Source organism: Balaenoptera ricei, chromosome 2, assembly GCF_028023285.1.
Source record: "Balaenoptera ricei isolate mBalRic1 chromosome 2, mBalRic1.hap2, whole genome shotgun sequence".
Classification (NCBI taxonomy): domain Eukaryota; kingdom Metazoa; phylum Chordata; class Mammalia; order Artiodactyla; family Balaenopteridae; genus Balaenoptera; species Balaenoptera ricei.
This window is the reverse complement of record NC_082640.1, coordinates 114,868,055-114,885,972: the sequence shown is the minus strand read 5'-3', so window position 1 is coordinate 114,885,972 and position 17,918 is coordinate 114,868,055. Positions and strand designations below refer to the sequence as shown.

Below are 17,918 nucleotides of genomic sequence, written 5' to 3'. Positions count from 1 at the left end.
GAGTGATGGGAAATCAAGTATTTTTAATTATTTTCTTTCTGTTTAAATTATTTTTTTAATTTTCCAACAATTTTAGAAATTAATTACATGTTAAAATTTTTAATAATTAGAGAAGAGAGACTATGGTGATATTGACTAATAGATATTTAGGAACGTGGGGGAAATGCTTAAGTTGCAGGGTTTAGTGAGGATAAAAGAAAATTACATTGTATATGTAATATGATCCCAAGTATTTTATTTTTTTTAACATCTTTATTGGAGTATAATTGTTTTACAGTGTTGTGTTACTTTCTGCTGTATAACAAAGTGAATCAGCTATATGCATACATATGTTCCCATATCCCCTCCCTCTTGCATCTGCCTCCCACCCTCCCTATCCCACCCCTCTAGGTGGTCACAAAGCACCGAGCTGATCTCCCCGTGCTATGCAGCTGCATCCCACTAGCTATCTATTTTAGATTTGGTAGTGTATATATGTCCATGCCACTCTCTCACTTCATCCCAGCTTACCCGTCCCACTCCCTGTGTGCTCAAGTCCATTCTCTACTTCTGCGTCTTTATTCCTGTCCTGCCCCTAGGTTCTTCAGAACAATTTTTCTTTTTTTTTTTTTAGATTTCATATATATGTGTTAGCATACAGTATTTGTTTTACTCTTTCTGACTTACTTAATTCTGTATGACAGACTCTAGGTCCATCCACCTCACTACAAATAACTCAATTTCATTTCTTTTTATGGCTGAGTAATATTCCATTGTATATATGTGCCACATCTTCTTTATCCATTCATCTGTCCATGGACACCTAGGTTGCCTCCATATCCTGGCTATTGTAAATAGAGCTGCAATGAACATTGTGGTACATGACTCTTTTTGAATTATGATTTTCTCAGGGTATATGGCTAGCAGTGGGATTGCTGGGTTGTATGGTAGTTCTATTTTTAGTTTTTTAAGGAATCACCATACTGTTCTCCATAGTGGCTGTATCAATTTACATTCCCACCAACAGTGCAAGAGAGTTCCCTTTTCTCCACATCCTCTCCAGCATTTATTGTTTGTAGACTTTTTGATGATGGCTATTCTGACTGGTATGAGGTGATACCTCATTGTAGTTTTGATTTCCATTTCTCTAATGATTAGTGATGCTGAGCATCCTTTCATGTGTTTGTTGGCAGTCTGTACATCTTCTTTTGAGAAATGTCTTTTTAGGTCTTCTGCCCAATTTTGGATTGGGTTGTTTGTTTTTTTGATATCGAGCTGCATGAGCTGCTTGTAAATTTTGGAGATTAATCCTTCGTCTGTTGCTTCATTTGCAAATATTTTTTCCCATTCTGAGGGTTGTCTTTTCATCTTGTTTATGGTTTCCTTTGCTGTGCAAACACTTTTAAGTTTCATTAGGCCCCATTTACTTATTTTTGTTTTTATTTCCATTTCTCTAGGAGGTGGGTCAAAAAGGATCTTGCTGTGATTTATGTCATAGAGTGTTTTGCCTATATTTTCCTCTAAGAGTTTTATAGTGTCTGGTCTTACATTTAGGTCTTTAATACATTTTGAGTTTATTTTTGTGTATGGTGTTAAGGAGTGTTCTAATTTCATTATTTTACATGTAGCTGTCCAGTTTTCCCAGCACCACTTATTGAAGAGGCTGTCTTTTCTCCATTGTATATTCTTGCTTCCTTTAACAAAAATAAGGTGACCATATGTGCATGGGTTTATCTCTGGGCTTTCTATCCTGTTCCATTGATCTATATTTCTGTTTTTGGGCCAGTACCATACTCTCTTGATGACTGTAGCTTTGTAGTATAGTCTGAAGTCCAGGAGCTTGATTCCTCCAGGTCTGTTTTTCTTTCTTAAGATTGCTTAGGCTATTTGGGGTCTTTTGTGTTTCCATACAAATTGTGAAATTTTCTGTTCTAGTTCTGTGGGAAATGCCATTGGTAGTTTGATAGGGATTGCATTGAATCTGTAGATTGCTTTGGGTAGTATAGGCATTTTCACAATGTTGATCCTTCCAATCCAAAAACATGGTATATCTCTCCATCTGTTTGTATCATCTTTAATTTCTTTCATCAGGGTCTTATAGTTTTCTGCATGCAGGTCTTTTTTCTCCTTAGGTAAGTTTATTCCTAGGTATTTTATTCTTTTTGTTGCAATGGTAAATGGGAATGTTTCCTTAATTTCTCTTTCAGATTTTTCTTCATTAGTGTATAGGAATGCAAAAAATTTCTGTGCATTAATTTTGTATCCTGCTACTTTACCAAATTCATGGATTAGCTCTAGTAGTTTTCTGGTAGCGTCTTTAGGATTTTCTATGTATAGTATCATGTCATCTGCAAACAGTGACAGCTTTACTTCTTTTCCGATTTGGATTCCCTTAGTTTCTTTTTCTTCTCTGATTGCTGTGGTTAAAACTTCCAAAACTATGTTCAATAATCGTGGTGAGAGTGGACAACCTTGTCTTGTTCCTGATCTTAGAGGAAATGGTTTCAGTTTTTCACCATTGAGAACGATGTTGGCTGTGGGTTTGTCATATATGACCTTTATTATGTTGAGGTAAGTTTGCTCTGTGTCTACTTTCTGGAGGGTTTTTACCATAAATTGGTGTTGAATTTTATCGAAAGCTTTTTCTCTATCTATTGAGATGATCATGTGGTTTTTCTTCTTCAATTTGTTAACATGGTTTATCACGTTGATTGATTTGCGTATATCGAAGAATCCTTGCATTCCTGGGATAAACCTCACTTGATCATGGTGTATGATCCTTTTAATGTGCTGTTGGATTCTGTTTGCTAGTATTTTGTTGAGGATTTTTGCATCTATGTTCATCAGTGATATTGGCCTGTAGTTTTCTTTCTCTGTGACATCTTTGTCTGGTTTTGGTATCAGGGTGATGGTGGCCTCATAGAATGAGTTTGGGAGTGTTCTTTCCCTTGCAACTTTTTGGAAGATTTTGAGAAGGATGTGTGTTAACTCTTCTCTAAATGTTTGATAGAATTCGCCTGTGAAGCCATCTGGTCCTGGGCTTTTGTTTGTTGTAAGATTTTTAATGGCAGTTTCAATTTCAGTGCTTGTGATTGGTCTGTTCATATTTTCTATTTCTTCCTGGTTCTGTCTTGGAAGGTTGTGCTTTTTTAAGAATTTGTCCATTTCTTCCAGGTTGTCCATTTTATTAACATATAGTTGCTTGTAGTAATTTCTCATGATCCTATGTATTTCTGCAGTGTCCGTTGTTACTTCTCCTTTATCATTTCTAATTCTATTGATTTTAGTCTTCTCCGTTTTTTTCTTGATGAGTCTGGCTAATGGTTTATCAATTTTTTTTATCTTCTCAAAGAACCAGCTTTTAGTTTTATTGATCTTTGTTACTATTTACTTCATTTCTTTTTCATTTATTTCTGATCTGATCTTTATGATTTCTTTCCTTCTGCTAACTGTGGGGGTTTTTTGTTCTTCTTTCTCTAATTGCTTTAAGTGTAAAGTTAGGTTGCTTATTTGAGTTGTTTCTTGTTTCTTAAGGTAGGATTCTATTGCTATAAACTTCCCTCTTAGAATCGCTTTTGCTGCATCCTATAGGTTTTGGGTTGTCGTGTTTTCCTCGTCATTTGTTTCTAGGTATTTTTTTATTTCTTTGTTGATTTCTTCAGTGACCTCTTGGTTATTTAGTAGTGTATTGTTTAGCCTCCATATGTCTGTATTTTTTTCCAGATTTTTTCCTGTAATTGATATCTAGTCTCATAGCATTGTGGTTGGAAAAGATACTTGATATGATTTCAATTTTCTTAAATTTACCAAGGCTTGATTTGTGACCCAAGATATGATCTGCCCTGGAGAATGTTCCATGAGCTCTTCAGAAGAAAGTGTATTCTGTTGTTTTTGGAGGGAATGTCCTATAAATATCAATTAAGTCCATCTTGTTTAATGTATCATTTAAAGCTTGCATTTCCTTATTTATTTTCATTTTGGATGATCTGTCCATTGGTGAAAGTGGGGTGTTAAAGTCCCCTACTATGATTGTATTACTGTCAATTTCCCCTTATATGGCTGTTAGCACTTGCCTTATGTTTTGAGGTGCTCCTATGTTGGGTGCATAAATATTTACAATTGTTATATCTTCTTCTTGGATTGATCCCTTGATCATTATGTAGTGTCCTTCTTTGTCTCTTGTAATAGTCTTTATTTTAAAGTCTATTTTGTCTGATAGGAGAATTGCTACTCAAGCTTTCTTTTGATTTCCATTTGTATGGAATATCTTTTTCCATCTCCTCACTTTCAGTCTGTATGTGTCCCTAGGTCTGAAGTGGGTCTCTTGTAGACAGCATATATACGGGTCTAGTTTTTGTATCCATTCAGCCAGTCTATGTGCGTGGGCTTTCTGTAGTTGCGACGAGCCGGGGCTACTCTTTGTTGTGGTGCGTGGGTTTCTCATTGCGGTGGGTTCTCTGTTGCAGAGCACAGGTTCTAGGCACACGGGCTTCAGTAGTTGCATCATGCGGGCTCAGTATTTGTGGCGCACAGGCTGTATAGCACAGGCTCAGTAGTTGTGGTGCACGGGCTTAGTTGCTCCGCAGCATGTGGGATCTTCCCAGACCAGGGCTCGAACCCGTGTCCCCTGCATTGGCAGGCGGATTCTTAACCACTGCGCCACCATGGAAGTCCCTCAAATTTTCTTAATAACATATACTACCACTAAAATAAAAAACTAATTTTATTTTTAAAATTTCTACCACTGGGCAAGCTAAGTTCAAAAAAGTAGAGGCTTGATAAATGTATTTGGTTTGATAAGGAGGATATTTACCCTGGAATTATGTCTTTTGATGCATAATATTCCTCATAGAAAAATTGTAAAGTACCGAAATGTAAAGATGGAACCTTAAATCACCAGACTCTAATCACTGAGAGATTCTTTGTTGTTCTTGAACAGAACTAGGCTTGGGCTATTTAGAAAGAATGGTCCTTCATTTCCATTTCAGCAAGATCATTAGCAGAGTTTGTTCAGCCAATGTCATCCTATAATGTGCCAGGCCTGCTGTATCAGAAGTGTGGCTTTCTGCACACAGCACAGAGAACACTAAAAGGACAATTACTGGTCTTTGGTCACCCAGCATGCTTTCCCACTTCACATGGTATAGGCAACTTAGTAATTTGAACTTCCTTTGGCGAACCAGCCTTTTCTCTGTCTCAGTTCATGTGGTTTGGGTGAAACTGACCCCAGCCTATCCAAAGTAGGAGTGACCTAGGCTTAAATCATCCCTGGATTCAATTTCTAGGGTCAGAGTGATTCATGAATTTAGGCCAATAAATGCCAAGTGCAGAACGTTTGTTTCTAAACATTAACAAGAGAGATGGACTCTATCACTCTGAGCATTTGTAATTCAAAAAAAAAAGATGTTAAAAGTCCCCTAGAAAGGAAGCTAAGGTGATGAATGGGTGCCTATATAGATTTAGTACATGGTGACCATGCTCTGTTATTGTCCTGTGCATCCCTCAACCACAGCCCTTCCAGAGTTGCACTCTGGTCACAGATGTTTCTTTCTCTTCCACCAGACAGTCAAGCTCTCTAAGGGAAGGAGACATGTGCAGTATGTTTGGTCATAGCATAGAGAAGAGCCTAAACTCACACCTGCTAAAGAAATCATCCTGTGGACTTAGCAGCATGGAAATGAGGCCTTGGTGGTTCAACCAATGAGGACTCAGGTTTCTGGGCTCCAGGACCTCTACTGGTCAATACCACATCCTACAGTCCCCGCCCTGTATTCTTGGGTTCCTGCTCTAGGCTGGAACAAGTGGTCTGCTCTGAGTCATCATCTGTGGGTACCCGTGTGGTCACTGCATGTTTCTCACACAACCACCCAGAGAACGTCATCAGGTAGACGGAGTGGGGGTGAGGCAGCTTTCATAGAAAGCCTTCTAGGATGAAGCGTCACAAAACCAGAGGGGAACAAGAGGTCACTGAGCCCACTTGCACCTCCTTCCTCTCCTGGGGGGGCTAAAAAGAGAACAAGGAGGAAGCGCTAGCAGCTCCGACCTGGGCAGCCTTCCTGGAAAGATGCAGCCACTCCTGCTCCTGCTCCTGTTGGCCTTTTTACTGCCTCCCAGGGCAAAGGCAGGTGAGTGACCATCCCCACCCTCAGAGGCCCAACCTCTTACCCCAGTTGGCACCGCTCACCTGCCCCTTCTGCACATCCCTGATCCATCTATCCACCGGGAACATTCTGAACACCAGCTCCCATCCCACCTCATACCCCCAAGTATGATGCTGGATATGCCACCAGCAGGAGTGACAGAGCAAAGGCTGTTCTCAAGAAAAGCCAGTGGGTACTATCCCCTCCTCCAGCCCTACCTTTGCTGTGTGGAAAGTCGAACTTTCCTAGAAGTGATGGCAGAGGGTCGGAAACTGGAAAAGAGAAAATAATCAATTCCCCTGAAGAGAGCAGAGTGGGCCTGGCTTCTGCATCTAGGATGAGACAGGTGTTCCCTTAGCAACTGCTCAGCAGACCTCGGAGTTGGTGCTGTTGCCTTTGCTCAATCCCCAGGCTCCTCAGTCCCTTTCCCCAACTCTGCTTTTGTTCCTAAGCCATTCGTGGCTCCCCTCTCTCAAGAATGAAGCCACTGTTGGGCAGATCAGAACTTCTCTCCTTTCCAGAATCCCACCAGCATTGGCCCTACCAACAACCCCCTTCCAGAGGCCCATTTTGTGCGTGTGTCGGTGGGGGGTGGACAGGGGGTGGTCATTCCTTCATGCAGCCAACAAATACTTATTGGGCACTTACTACATGTCCTGGGAAACAGGCTATGACGACATCTAGATCCCTACTCTAAAGTCCTGAGCACTGGAAAGCAAGACTATCCTAGACATCATGGGATGACAGGGCCCTTAGAAACTCATTGAAACAAAGCAGTCAGGAGAGGAATGTTCAGAAGCCTCTAGGACTTTGCTGTACCTAAGACAGGTAGGCTCACCTCCAACTATGTGTGGAAGACAGTTTCACAGACCCAGACTGCTGCTCTTCCCTTTTCTAGAAGAGGACGTTGAGGCCCCTCACACCCCCAACCTCAGGCCAGGCTGGACCTGCAGTGCCCAGCAGTTCTGAGCAACAAGCCGATGCCTGCCAGGTGCAGTCAATGGTTGCACACAGCAGAACAGTCTTTTCCTTCAGGGGAGATCATCGGGGGCCATGAGGCCAAGCGCCACTCCCGCCCCTACATGGCGTATCTTCAGATCTGGGACCAGGATGACCGCAAAAGGTGCGGTGGGTTCCTGATTCGAGAGGACTTTGTGCTGACAGCCGCTCACTGCTGGGGAAGGTGAGGAGCCGAAAGTAGCCCGCACCCTCCTGAGAACCCCTGGCAGGGAGCCCTGCCTTTCTCTCCGGAAGCAACCAGGCTCCTAGGAACACTTGAGCTGGGAGGGCTGGGTGAGAAAGAGGGCAGGGGGGAGGGGCAGGTCAGTGCCAGAGGCACTGCTGAAGTAAGAGGGACTAGAGATAGGGCATGCCTTGGTATCAGAATGCAAACTAATGCAATTTCACATGTTTTCCTGGGGCTAACTGACCCTTGGGAGCCACTGTGCCCTTACCGATGGCTCCAGAATCCGACCTTGGCTGCCAGGAAACAGAGGGCACAGGCAGCTCAGCCCCTGGGGCCCTCCTGTTGCCTGCATTTCCCCTCAGCTGCAGCCCTGCCCTGGCGTCACCTGCCCTTCATGGCTCCTGGGCTGTATCTCCTGTAACTCCACCTCCTGCTCTGCTCTCTGTGCAGCTCAGTCAACGTCACCCTGGGGGCCCACAACATCAAGGTTCGGGAGAGGACCCAGCAGGTCATCCCGGTGAGAAAAGCCATCCCCCACCCAGACTATAATAAAAAGAACTACTCCAATGACATCATGTTACTAAAGGTAAACCTCCTTGCTTCTCCTGCCCTCCTGGAAACAGATCGTTTCCCCTCCCACCGCCAGGCATCCCTTTCCTCCCTCCCACCTGGCTGCCTGACCAGTCCCTGCGGCTCAGGTGAGAGGGAAGACACTGCAGCATCATTGCCATGTCCAGGCCTGGGGACCACTGGCTGAGCTGGACTCTCTTGCCTCTTCCCATCAGCTGGAGAGAAAGGCCAAGCAGACTGCAGCTGTGAGACCCCTCAGCCTGCCCAGGGGCAAGGCCCGGGTGAAGCCAGGACAGGTGTGCAGTGTAGCCGGCTGGGGGCAGGTCGCTATGGGCACGTACTCAGACACACTGCAGGAGGTAAAGCTGACCATACAGGAGGATCAAAAGTGTGAATCCCACTTACGCAATTATTACAACAACGCCATTCAGCTGTGTGTGGGGGACCCAAAGGAAAACAAAGCTTCCTTTAGGGTGAGTATGACCACCTACCTTGCTTGGCTCTGGGGAGACGCGTGTTTGCAGAAGATCTGGGACCAGGGGACCCAAGCAGTGTGGGAACTGCCCCACCCTCTAAGCTGGGACCTTTCTCTCCAGGAAGAGAAGGGGGAACAGCCGGAGCTGGGAGTGCCTAGGGCCCCTGTACGCCTACAAAAGACCTGTGGTGAATCTAAACCTGGTGCTCCTTCAGAGAGGGAATTTGCAACACACTGAGGCACAGGTGTTAGAAAACTGGGCTTCCTGAGTGTGTGTAGTTAAAACCAGGTGCCTCCTCAGAACTGGAACCCACCTGGCTTAATGAGCTCATCCTCCCTGATGAGTGTCAGCCCACCAACCTGCTTCCATGTCCTTTAACAGCAGCTTGGAGCCAACAGTCCCACAGCGTCTTGACAGAGAAAGGATCTGAGACCTGGGGGAGGAGGGGGAGCTGCCACCTGGTGAAGTGAAGCGGTGACAATGTCCAGGGTCAGGGCTTGGCAGCCGAGGGGACCAGGGGGGCCTGCCCTGCCCTCTGATCTCCTACATGGAGGCCATGCAAGGTGGCCTCCCCCGAGCGGGGGCTTGGGACGGCAGGGGGGGCAGGACCAGGAGGAGACCTGGCTCATTCCTTCCCCTTCTCTGTCCTCAGGGGGACTCCGGGGGCCCTCTGGTGTGTAACAATGTGGCCCAGGGCATTGTCTCCTATGGACAAAAAAATGGGTCACCTCCACGGGCCTGCACCAAAGTCTCAAGTTTCCTGCCCTGGATAAAGAAAACCATGAAAACCCTCTGACTGTGGAACCAGACCTTCTTCCCTGGAGCTGATCCAGAATCACACTGGGGGGTTGGGGGTATCAGCAGCTGAATAAATGTCTCTCAGCTGAGCAGGAAGGGCTGGTTTCTTGTTTACTCATTGACCCTTCTTCATAGGCACCCACTCTATATTTCGAAAGCCAACGACAAAATTTTGCTGTTTTCTGCTTCCACCTCTTCCCCCTCCCGCCATCTCTTCCCATAAACCCCATGCAAAGCTGTTACCCAGGTCCTGCATACCCACACCTGTCTTTCAGGGCCTGCCCTCCTGCCAGGGCTGAAGCTGAGCGCCATCAGGAGAAAACATGAACCTCTCTGGTCCTGGGGCTCAGGGTGAGCTTCTTGGGTCCTTGCCCTGTGTTACATGGCGGAGAGGAGGGGATCACACCATGGGTCCTGGACACCAAGCAGGCACAGCCTGGGGCTGCAGCTCCAGGACAGAGCCCCACCACTGGGGAGGGGAGGCGCCTTCCTGAGCAGACGTTTCTGTCCCACAGCCAGGGAAACCGGCGCAGAGCAGGGGTGGGTCTCTGGAGAAGCTCCTCATTCTCACCTAGGCTGGGCGTCCTCCCAGCCCTCCTCGGAGCTCACGGACCAGCTCTGCCTCCAGGCCCCAGGCTGCCGCTTGTCCCTCCCTGCTCACCACCACGAGTTCTCAGAGCCCACCGACTCCTGTGCCCTCCAGACCACACTGATCTGAGCTGACCCCTTCCTCATCTCCTTCCCACCCAGGACACCCTGAGCACCCTGGGGTTCCAGCAGGGCATCACCATGGAGATGCCAACCCAGCTCATGACCTGGCAGAGAAGGGTATCAGAGGGACCAGGCCTGTGCTGGCACCAGGCAGGGCCCATGAGGGATGTCTCTCCAGAACCCTTGGCCCCATCTCTCTCCTGGGTAGGGCCAGCTCAATCCCCACATCCAGCCCAGTGCCCCCCATGTGTTCAGGGTCCACTGGCCACCTGGTCACTCAGTACCCTGAGTCCCTTTCAGCCTGTCCCTTTAGTCACTGCTGGCCTCCAGGCTAAGATTCCCTGCTGGTTACCTGGGACCTTTTGAGTTAGAAAGGGCTCCTGTCTTTAGTAGGACTGAAAAGCACAATGTTTTTCATCAATCAACACACGCACTGATTGAGCACCTACTAAGTGCCAGACACTGGGGTTGTACAGTGGACATAAGATAGGTGTAACAGAGAAGAGCCAAATCTGACTACATATTGGATCTGTTTCTTTTACTTTAACCTTTGCTTTCCGTTGCTTTTGTTCACTAAAAGGATACTGTCTATACACAATGGCCTGCCTCAGGGAACCCTGCCTCTCTGCCTGAATGTTAAACGAAAGTGCCTTTGTTCAGGGAAACATCCTGACCCTGTCCACCTTTGGATGGTTGCAAGAAAAAAGAAATTGGACTTCCCTGGTGGCACAGTGGTTAAGAATCCACCTGCCAATGCAGGAGACACGGGTTCGAGCCCTGGTCCAGGAAGATCCCACATGCCACGGAGCAACTAAGCCCGTGCACCACAACTACTGAGCCTGCGCTCTAGAGCCTGCAAGCCACAACTACTGAGCCCACGTGCCACAACTACTGAAGCCCGTGCACCTAGAGCCCATGCTCCACAACAAGAGAAGCCACCACAATGAGAAGCCCGTGCACCACAACGAAGAGTAGCCCCCGCTCGCCGCAACTAGAGAAAGCCTGTGTGCAGCAACGAAGACCCAACGCAGCCAAAAATGAATGAATGAATGAAAATAAATAAATAAATAAATTTATTTATTAAGAAAGAAGAAACTATCACAGCGCCTCCCCGAGGGAAGAAATTAGCACATCCCCTCCCGAAGGCTGGCCATTCCAGGGGACGTTTACCAATCTTATGGCCTTTTTACCTTACTTCCTCATCTCCTCTCCCATCTCTATTCTATAAAAGAAACTGGCATCCAAACCAAGATAAGATGGTTAGTTTTGAGACTTTAGTCAGCCATCTTCTCGGTCTGCCAGCTTTGCGAATAAAGTCCTATACCTTGCCTCAATACCTCGTCTCTGATTTATTGGCCCATCATGCAGCAAGCAGAGTGAGTTTGGACTCTGTAACACAGGTTCTATCATCTGAGCGCAGGTGGAACTGACAGTGTTGACTTTCATCTGAATCTGTTATCTCCCTTCCCACCTTCACATGATTCCACCTGAGGGGCCTAGATCTCTTTATCCCTGTGGGAAGCCCACAGGGATAAAGCATTTGTGTTTATTTTTATTGCTGGTTACACTCTGTAGAGGTGTTATTACATGTGACTCTAGAACAAGTCATTTGTTTTCTAGATGTGAAGATCCTGCTCTGCTCACCGGAGCATCCTTGTCCCCTAGGGGAGAGGGTAGCAGGGAGGGAGAAAGAAGGAACGAGGGCAACCTTATTTCTTTTACTCTAAAAGTAGCAGGTAGGAATGTCATTGCACACATTCAGATGGTAGGGAAACCCATAGGAAGTATTTGTTTGAAGGCAATCAGAATCTGAGTCTACACGCTCATCCTGTTGGATGGACCAAAAACATGATCCCTGTCATGACTGCAAGCTCCTGCCTGTGCAGATGAAACTGGAATCAGGGAGGCCCATGTGGTCTGGACAAATGGAGAAGCGTCTCTGCTCTTTAGGCCATCACGGTTACTGCTGCATCCACACAGTCCAAGACGACCTAGACTTTTCAGACTTAGGAAGGAAAGCCTTGGAGGCCACCATGTAGAGTATGTGATTTTTTACTGAGCAAGGATCTCCCTGTGCTGGGCTCACCTCGCCAGACACTCCCAGCAGCCATCCATCCAAGGTCTTGCACCGCTATGCAGCACTGCCTGGGAGGTGAGCGTCAGTTCTAGCTCTGTGATGGTGCCATCCTGCCCCCAAAACACACCATGCTCCTCTGCGGCATGGGGTCAATACTCTGGGATCACGTAACCCTCAAAAGCATGCCATTTCCCATCTTTTTGTGCACAAAACATGCAGCAACGTAATCTCCTAATGACCTGGGCACTTTTACAAAGGAAGGGCAGTGATGTCACACAGCTTCTGATTTAGAGCTGAAAAAACCCCTAAAGCATACTAAGGACCTGGCTCCTTGATTGAAAAAGACAAAAAGGAAAATGTAGAAACAAAACAAAAATAGCACTTTAAAAAGTTGCCCAGCCACATACATGTTCAGCTCAAGTATTATATTTATTTTGAGGAAATGGTTTTATGATTTAAAACAGGTTTAAGAATCTTTGTTGCTGGGGCTTCCCTGGTGGTACAGTGGTTGAGAATCTGCCTGCCAATGCAGGGGACACGGGTTCGAGCCCTGGTCTGGGAAGATCCCACATGCCGCGGAGCAACTGGGCCCATGAGCCACAACTACTGAACCTGCGCGTCTGGAGCCTGTGCTCCGCAACAAGAGAGGACGCGATAGTGAGAGACCCGTGCACCGCGATGAAGAGTGGCCCCCACTCGCCGCAACTGGAGGAAGCCCTCACACAGAAACGAAGACCCAACACAGCCAAAAATAAAAATAATAAATAAATAATAAATAAAAAAATTTAAAAAAAAAAGAATCTTTGTTGCAGACCCTCATTCTCCTTTGAGAGATGAGGGAGACAAAGTCCCAGGAGGGGGTAGTGACCGACTGGAGGCACCACAGAGTTAGGACAGAGCCTGGACTGAGCCAGGTTCCCTGACAGCCAAACCAGCAAGAGGCCTTCCATGTTTTCTAACCTCTGCCCTTGTGATGACTTCCTGGCATCCCTGGACAAGACATGAGCCTCTGCTCAGACACCTACCTCCCCGGAGAGCAAGCCTCTGGGCTCCTGTGGCAGCCATTCTCTGACAAGTATTCAAAACACCTTCCTGGTGAGCTGGTCTGTCTGCTCATGGGCACACGTGGATGGAGGCAGGTAAGTACCTGAAACATGCTGATTCCTTCAAATCTACTTGTCCTTAGAAGTATCCTCTGTCCCCCACCTTCAAGGAAACAATTCTTGCCTTGCTTAAAGATCTCTGTAATGGAAATAAAAAATGAAATGCAGTAAAACATCTCCGCAATGACCTCTAATGAAATGCCTCTACTCACCAAGACCCTGTCCCATCACGCCTCTTGCCCTCCAGACCCACAAGAAGACTCAGGTCCCAGTGTGGTTGGAGAGAGAACTGCCAAGCCAGCTCTGGGGCGAGAGACCTAAAGGGATGCAAGTTCTTGCTAATTCCTCTTGGGAATGTGCATTGGAACAGGGATGGCTCTGCCTTCCCTGCCCATGACCATACTTCTGCCAATAGCACTCACTGTAGACTTGCAGAACTTCCAGGGTTTATTTCCTGTCTTGGTATCCCACACAATACCCTTTTGGCCAACAAACACATTTCACTATGAAAGAAGTTCAGCAAAAGTTTCCTTTCTTTCCAGAGGCATATTGCTAGACTACATTTCTTATTCAGAGTCAAGAGGCTCAATGAACCTGTGTTAATCAGATAAGACAAAGAAAATCACATCTAAGCAGGTAATAGTCAAATTAATGAAAATCAAAGATAAAGAGAAACAGTTGACCGTAGGCAGAGGGGAAAAGAAGATACATTACTTGAGGGGAAACAAGAATCACAACGAGCTTCTTGTCAGAAATAATGGAAGTCAGAAGGCAGGGAAATAACATTTTTAAATGATTGAAAGAAAAAAATAGGCAATCTATTTCTGGAATTCAACCTAGAATTCTATGTCTAGAGAAAATATTGTTCAAAAATGAAGACAAAATAAAGACATTTTCAGAAAAACAAAGGTAAGAGAATTTGTTGCCATCAGACCTGCACTGCAAGAAATACTAAAAGAAGTCTTCAGGCTGAAGGGAGATGATTCCCCCATTTGCAAGCAGGAAGGGAAAAACAAAAATAAAAGTGTAAAATGTGGACTCAAGATGGTGAAGTAGGAAGACCCCGAGCTCACCTGCCCCCAAGAACACATCAAAACTACAACTAAATATAGAGCAACTCTTGCTGAGAATAACCTGAAGACTAGAAGAATAGCTCTTCTACAAGCAAGGCTATTAAAGCACACATACACACACACAGGGAGTCTGGGAAGAGGAGGAGGTGATATCTAGGCAAGACCTTTATCCCTAGTGATGACCCATAAAACGAGGGGATGTCATAGACTCAGGGATCCTCACTGTGAAGAGAGGGGGTTTGAGCTTCATATTAGGCACCCCAGCCCTGGGGTCTGACACTGAAAAGGTGAGACCCATTAGCTGGTTTAAAAATCATTGGACTTCCTGGAGGGCTCTCCCTAGACTCCACTCTTGAAGAGTGCACAGACTTGCTCCCAGTCCCTGCACCAAGGCAGCATACTGAAAACTGCCCGTGTTTTGTTTTTTTCTTTTTAAGAAAAAAAGGGAGAGAACCCAAATAAATAAAATAAGAAATGAAATAGGTGAAGCTACAACTGATACCACAGAAATACAAACAATCATAAGAGAATACTGCAAAAAAGTTATATGCCAACAAATTGGACAACCTAGAAGAAATGGATGAATTCCTAGAGACATACAATCTTCCAAGACTGAATCAGGAAGAAATAGATCATCTGAACAGGCTGATAACTAGAATTGAAATTGATTCAGAAATCAAGAATCTCCCAATAAACAGAAGTCTGGGACCAGACAGCTTGACAAGGGAATTCTACCAAACATTTAAAGAGTTAATACCTATCCTCCTCAACTATTCCAAAATAATGAAGAGGGAACACTCACAAACATTCCATGAGGATAACATTACTCTGATACTGAAACCAGACAAATACAAAAGAAGAAAGAAAGAAAGAAAGGAAGAAAGAAAGGAAGGAAGGAAGGAAGGAAGGAAGGAAGGAAGGAAGAAAGAAAGAAAGAAAGAAAGAAAGAAAGAAAGAAAGAAAGAAAGAGAAAGAAAGAGAGAGAGAGACAGAGAGAGAGGGAAGGAAGGAAGGGAGAGAGGGAGGGAGGAAGAAAGGAAGAAAAGAAGGAAGGAAGGAAGGAAGGAAGGAAATACAAAAAAAGAAAATCCCTGACCTACATAGATGCAAAAATCCTCAAAATATTAACAAACCAACTTCAACAATACATTAAAAGGATCATACACCAAGGTCAAGTGGGATTTATTCAAGGGACAGATGGATGGTTCCTTATCTGCAAATCAATCAATCCTACACCACATTAACAAAACAAAGAATAAAAATCACATGATCATCTCAATAGATGCAGATAAAGCATTTGACAAAATTCAACATCGATTCATGATAAAAACTCTCAACAAAGTTGGTATAGAGCAAACATGTCTCAACATAATAAAGGCTATTTATGACAAACCCACAGCTAACATCATATTCAACAATGAAAAGCTGAAAGCCTTTCCTCTAAGATTAGGAACAAGACAAAAAGGCCCACACTCACAATTTCTATTTAACATAGTACTGGAAGTCCTAGCCACAACAATCAGACAATAAAAAGAAATAAAAGCATCCAAATAGGAATGAAAGAAGTAAAACTGTCACTATTTGCAGATGACATAATATTATATATAGAAAACTCAAATGACTCCACCAAAAAAAAAACCAAAAAAGTGTTACAAGTAATAAATGAATTCAGCAAAGTTGCAGGATACAAGATGAATATATGGAAATCTGTTGGTTTTTTTATACACTAGTAATGAACTCTCAGAAATAGAAAGAAAAAAATCCCAATTACAACCCATCAAAATAAATAAAATACCTATGAATAAATTTACTCAAAAAGGTGAAAGATCTATACTCTAAAAACTATAAAACATTGATTGAAGGAAGTTGAATGAATAAATGGAAAGATATCACATGTTCAGGGATTGAAATAATTAATATTATTAAAATGAGATACGACCCAAAGCAATCTACAGATTTAATGCAATCCCTATAAAAATACCCATGACATTTTTCAGAACTAGAACAAATAATCCTAAAATTCATATGCAAAAACAAAGGACCCCAAATAGCCAAAGAAATGCTGAGGAAAAAGAACAAAGCTGGAGGTATCATCCTCCCTGACTTCAGACTATACCATAAAGCTACCATAATTAAAACAGTATGAAATTGGCACAAAAACAGACACAAAGATTAATGGAACAGAATAGAGAGCCCAGAAGTGAACACATGTACATAAGGTCAATAAATATACCACAAAGAAGGCAAGATAATACAATGGAGAAAAGACAGTCTCTTCAATAAGTGGTGTCAGGAAAACTGGACAGCTACATGTGAAAGAGTAAAATTGGAACATTTTCTCACACCATATACAAAAATAAACTCAAAATTTATTAAAGACCTTAAACCATTAAATTCTCAGAAGAAAACATAGGCAGTGCACTCTTTCGCATAGGTCTCAGCAATGTATTGGGGTTTTTTGGATATTTCTCCTCAGGCAAGGGAAACAAAAGCAAAAAGAAACAAATGGGACCTAATTAAACTTAAAAGCCTTTGCACAGCAAAGCAAACCATCAACAAAACCAAAAGGCAACCTACTGAATAAGAGAAAGTATTTGCAAGTGATATGTCTGATAAGCAATTAATATCTAAAATATATAAAGAACTCACACAACTCATTATCAAAAAAAAAAAACCCAATTGAAAAATAGGCAGAGCACAGGGAACTATACTCAATATCCTGTGACAAATCATAATGGAAAAGAATATGAAAAAGAATATATATAACTGAATCATTTTGATGTGCAGCAGAAATTAACACAACATTGTAAATCAACTATACTTCAATAAAAAAAAAGTTTTTTAATGGGCAGTCATCTGAATAGACATTTTTCCAAGGAAGACATGCAAATGGCCAACAGATACATGAAAAGACATTCAACATCACTAATCATCAGGTAAATGCAAATCAAAATCACAGTGAGATATCACCTCACACTTCTCAGAATGGATATTGTCAAAAAGATAAGAAATAACAAATGTTAGCAAGGATGTGTTGAAAAGAAAAAACTGGTATCCTGTTGGTGGGAATAAAAATTGGTTAAGCCAGTATAGAAAACAGTACTGAGGTTCCTCAAATACTTAGAAATAGAACTACCATGTGATTCAGCAATTCCACTCCTGGGTATATATCTGAAGAAAACAAAAAAAACTAGTTCAAAAAGTTATACCAATGGTCACAGAAGCCAAGCTATGGAATCAATCTCAGTGTCCATCAACAGATGCATGCATAGAGAAGATGTGGCATATATATATGCACAATAGAATATACTCAGCCATAAAATAAACAATGAAATTTACCATTTCCAACAACATGGATGGACCTGGAGGGTATTATGTTTAGTGAAATAAATCAGATAAAGACAAATACTGTACATTTTCACTTACACATGGAATCTAAAATATAAAACAAATGAATGAATGTAATAAAACACAAACAGACTCATAGATACAGAGAAAAAAGCTAGTGGTTACCAGAGGGGAGAGGGTAATGGGAGAAAGAAGATAGAGAAAGGAGACTAAGAGGTAAAAACCACTAGGTATAAAAATAAATAAGATACAAGGATGTAATGTACAACACAGGGAATATAGCCAATATTTTATAATAACTTTATAGTGAATATAAAAATGTAAAAATACGGACACCTGAAACTAATATAATATTGTAAATCAACTATAATCTAATTTTTAAAAAGTGACTAAGTGGAAAAGTATTTATATCAATTTCTTACATGGATTATTGACTTTAAGGCAAAAAATGCTTTAG

The 17,918-nt window shown here is 43.4% G+C and overlaps 1 protein-coding gene across 1 annotated transcript; it reads left to right on the top strand.

Moving 5' to 3' along the window:
* Window positions 1-5,984: 5,984 nt before the first annotated feature.
* LOC132360565 (granzyme B-like) lies at window positions 5,985-9,155 on the top strand. Its single transcript, XM_059915650.1, has 5 exons — window positions 5,985-6,104; window positions 7,155-7,302; window positions 7,756-7,891; window positions 8,091-8,348; window positions 9,004-9,155. Exons 1-5 carry the CDS (start codon window positions 6,044-6,046, stop codon window positions 9,145-9,147), a joined length of 747 nt encoding a protein of 248 aa, XP_059771633.1. The 5' UTR covers window positions 5,985-6,043; the 3' UTR covers window positions 9,148-9,155.
* The last annotated feature ends 8,763 nt before the right edge of the window (window positions 9,156-17,918 follow it).

Excerpts from the sequence above, each read along its gene's own strand:
- LOC132360565 (XM_059915650.1), top strand. The coding sequence starts at position 6,044 with ATGCAGCCACTCCTGCTCCTGCTCCTGTTGGCCTTTTTACTGCCTCCC. Across the intron at positions 7,892-8,090 it reads ATGACATCATGTTACTAAAG|CTGGAGAGAAAGGCCAAGCA; the intron begins GTAAACCTCCTT and ends TCTTCCCATCAG. Across the intron at positions 8,349-9,003 it reads AAAACAAAGCTTCCTTTAGG|GGGGACTCCGGGGGCCCTCT; the intron begins GTGAGTATGACC and ends CTCTGTCCTCAG.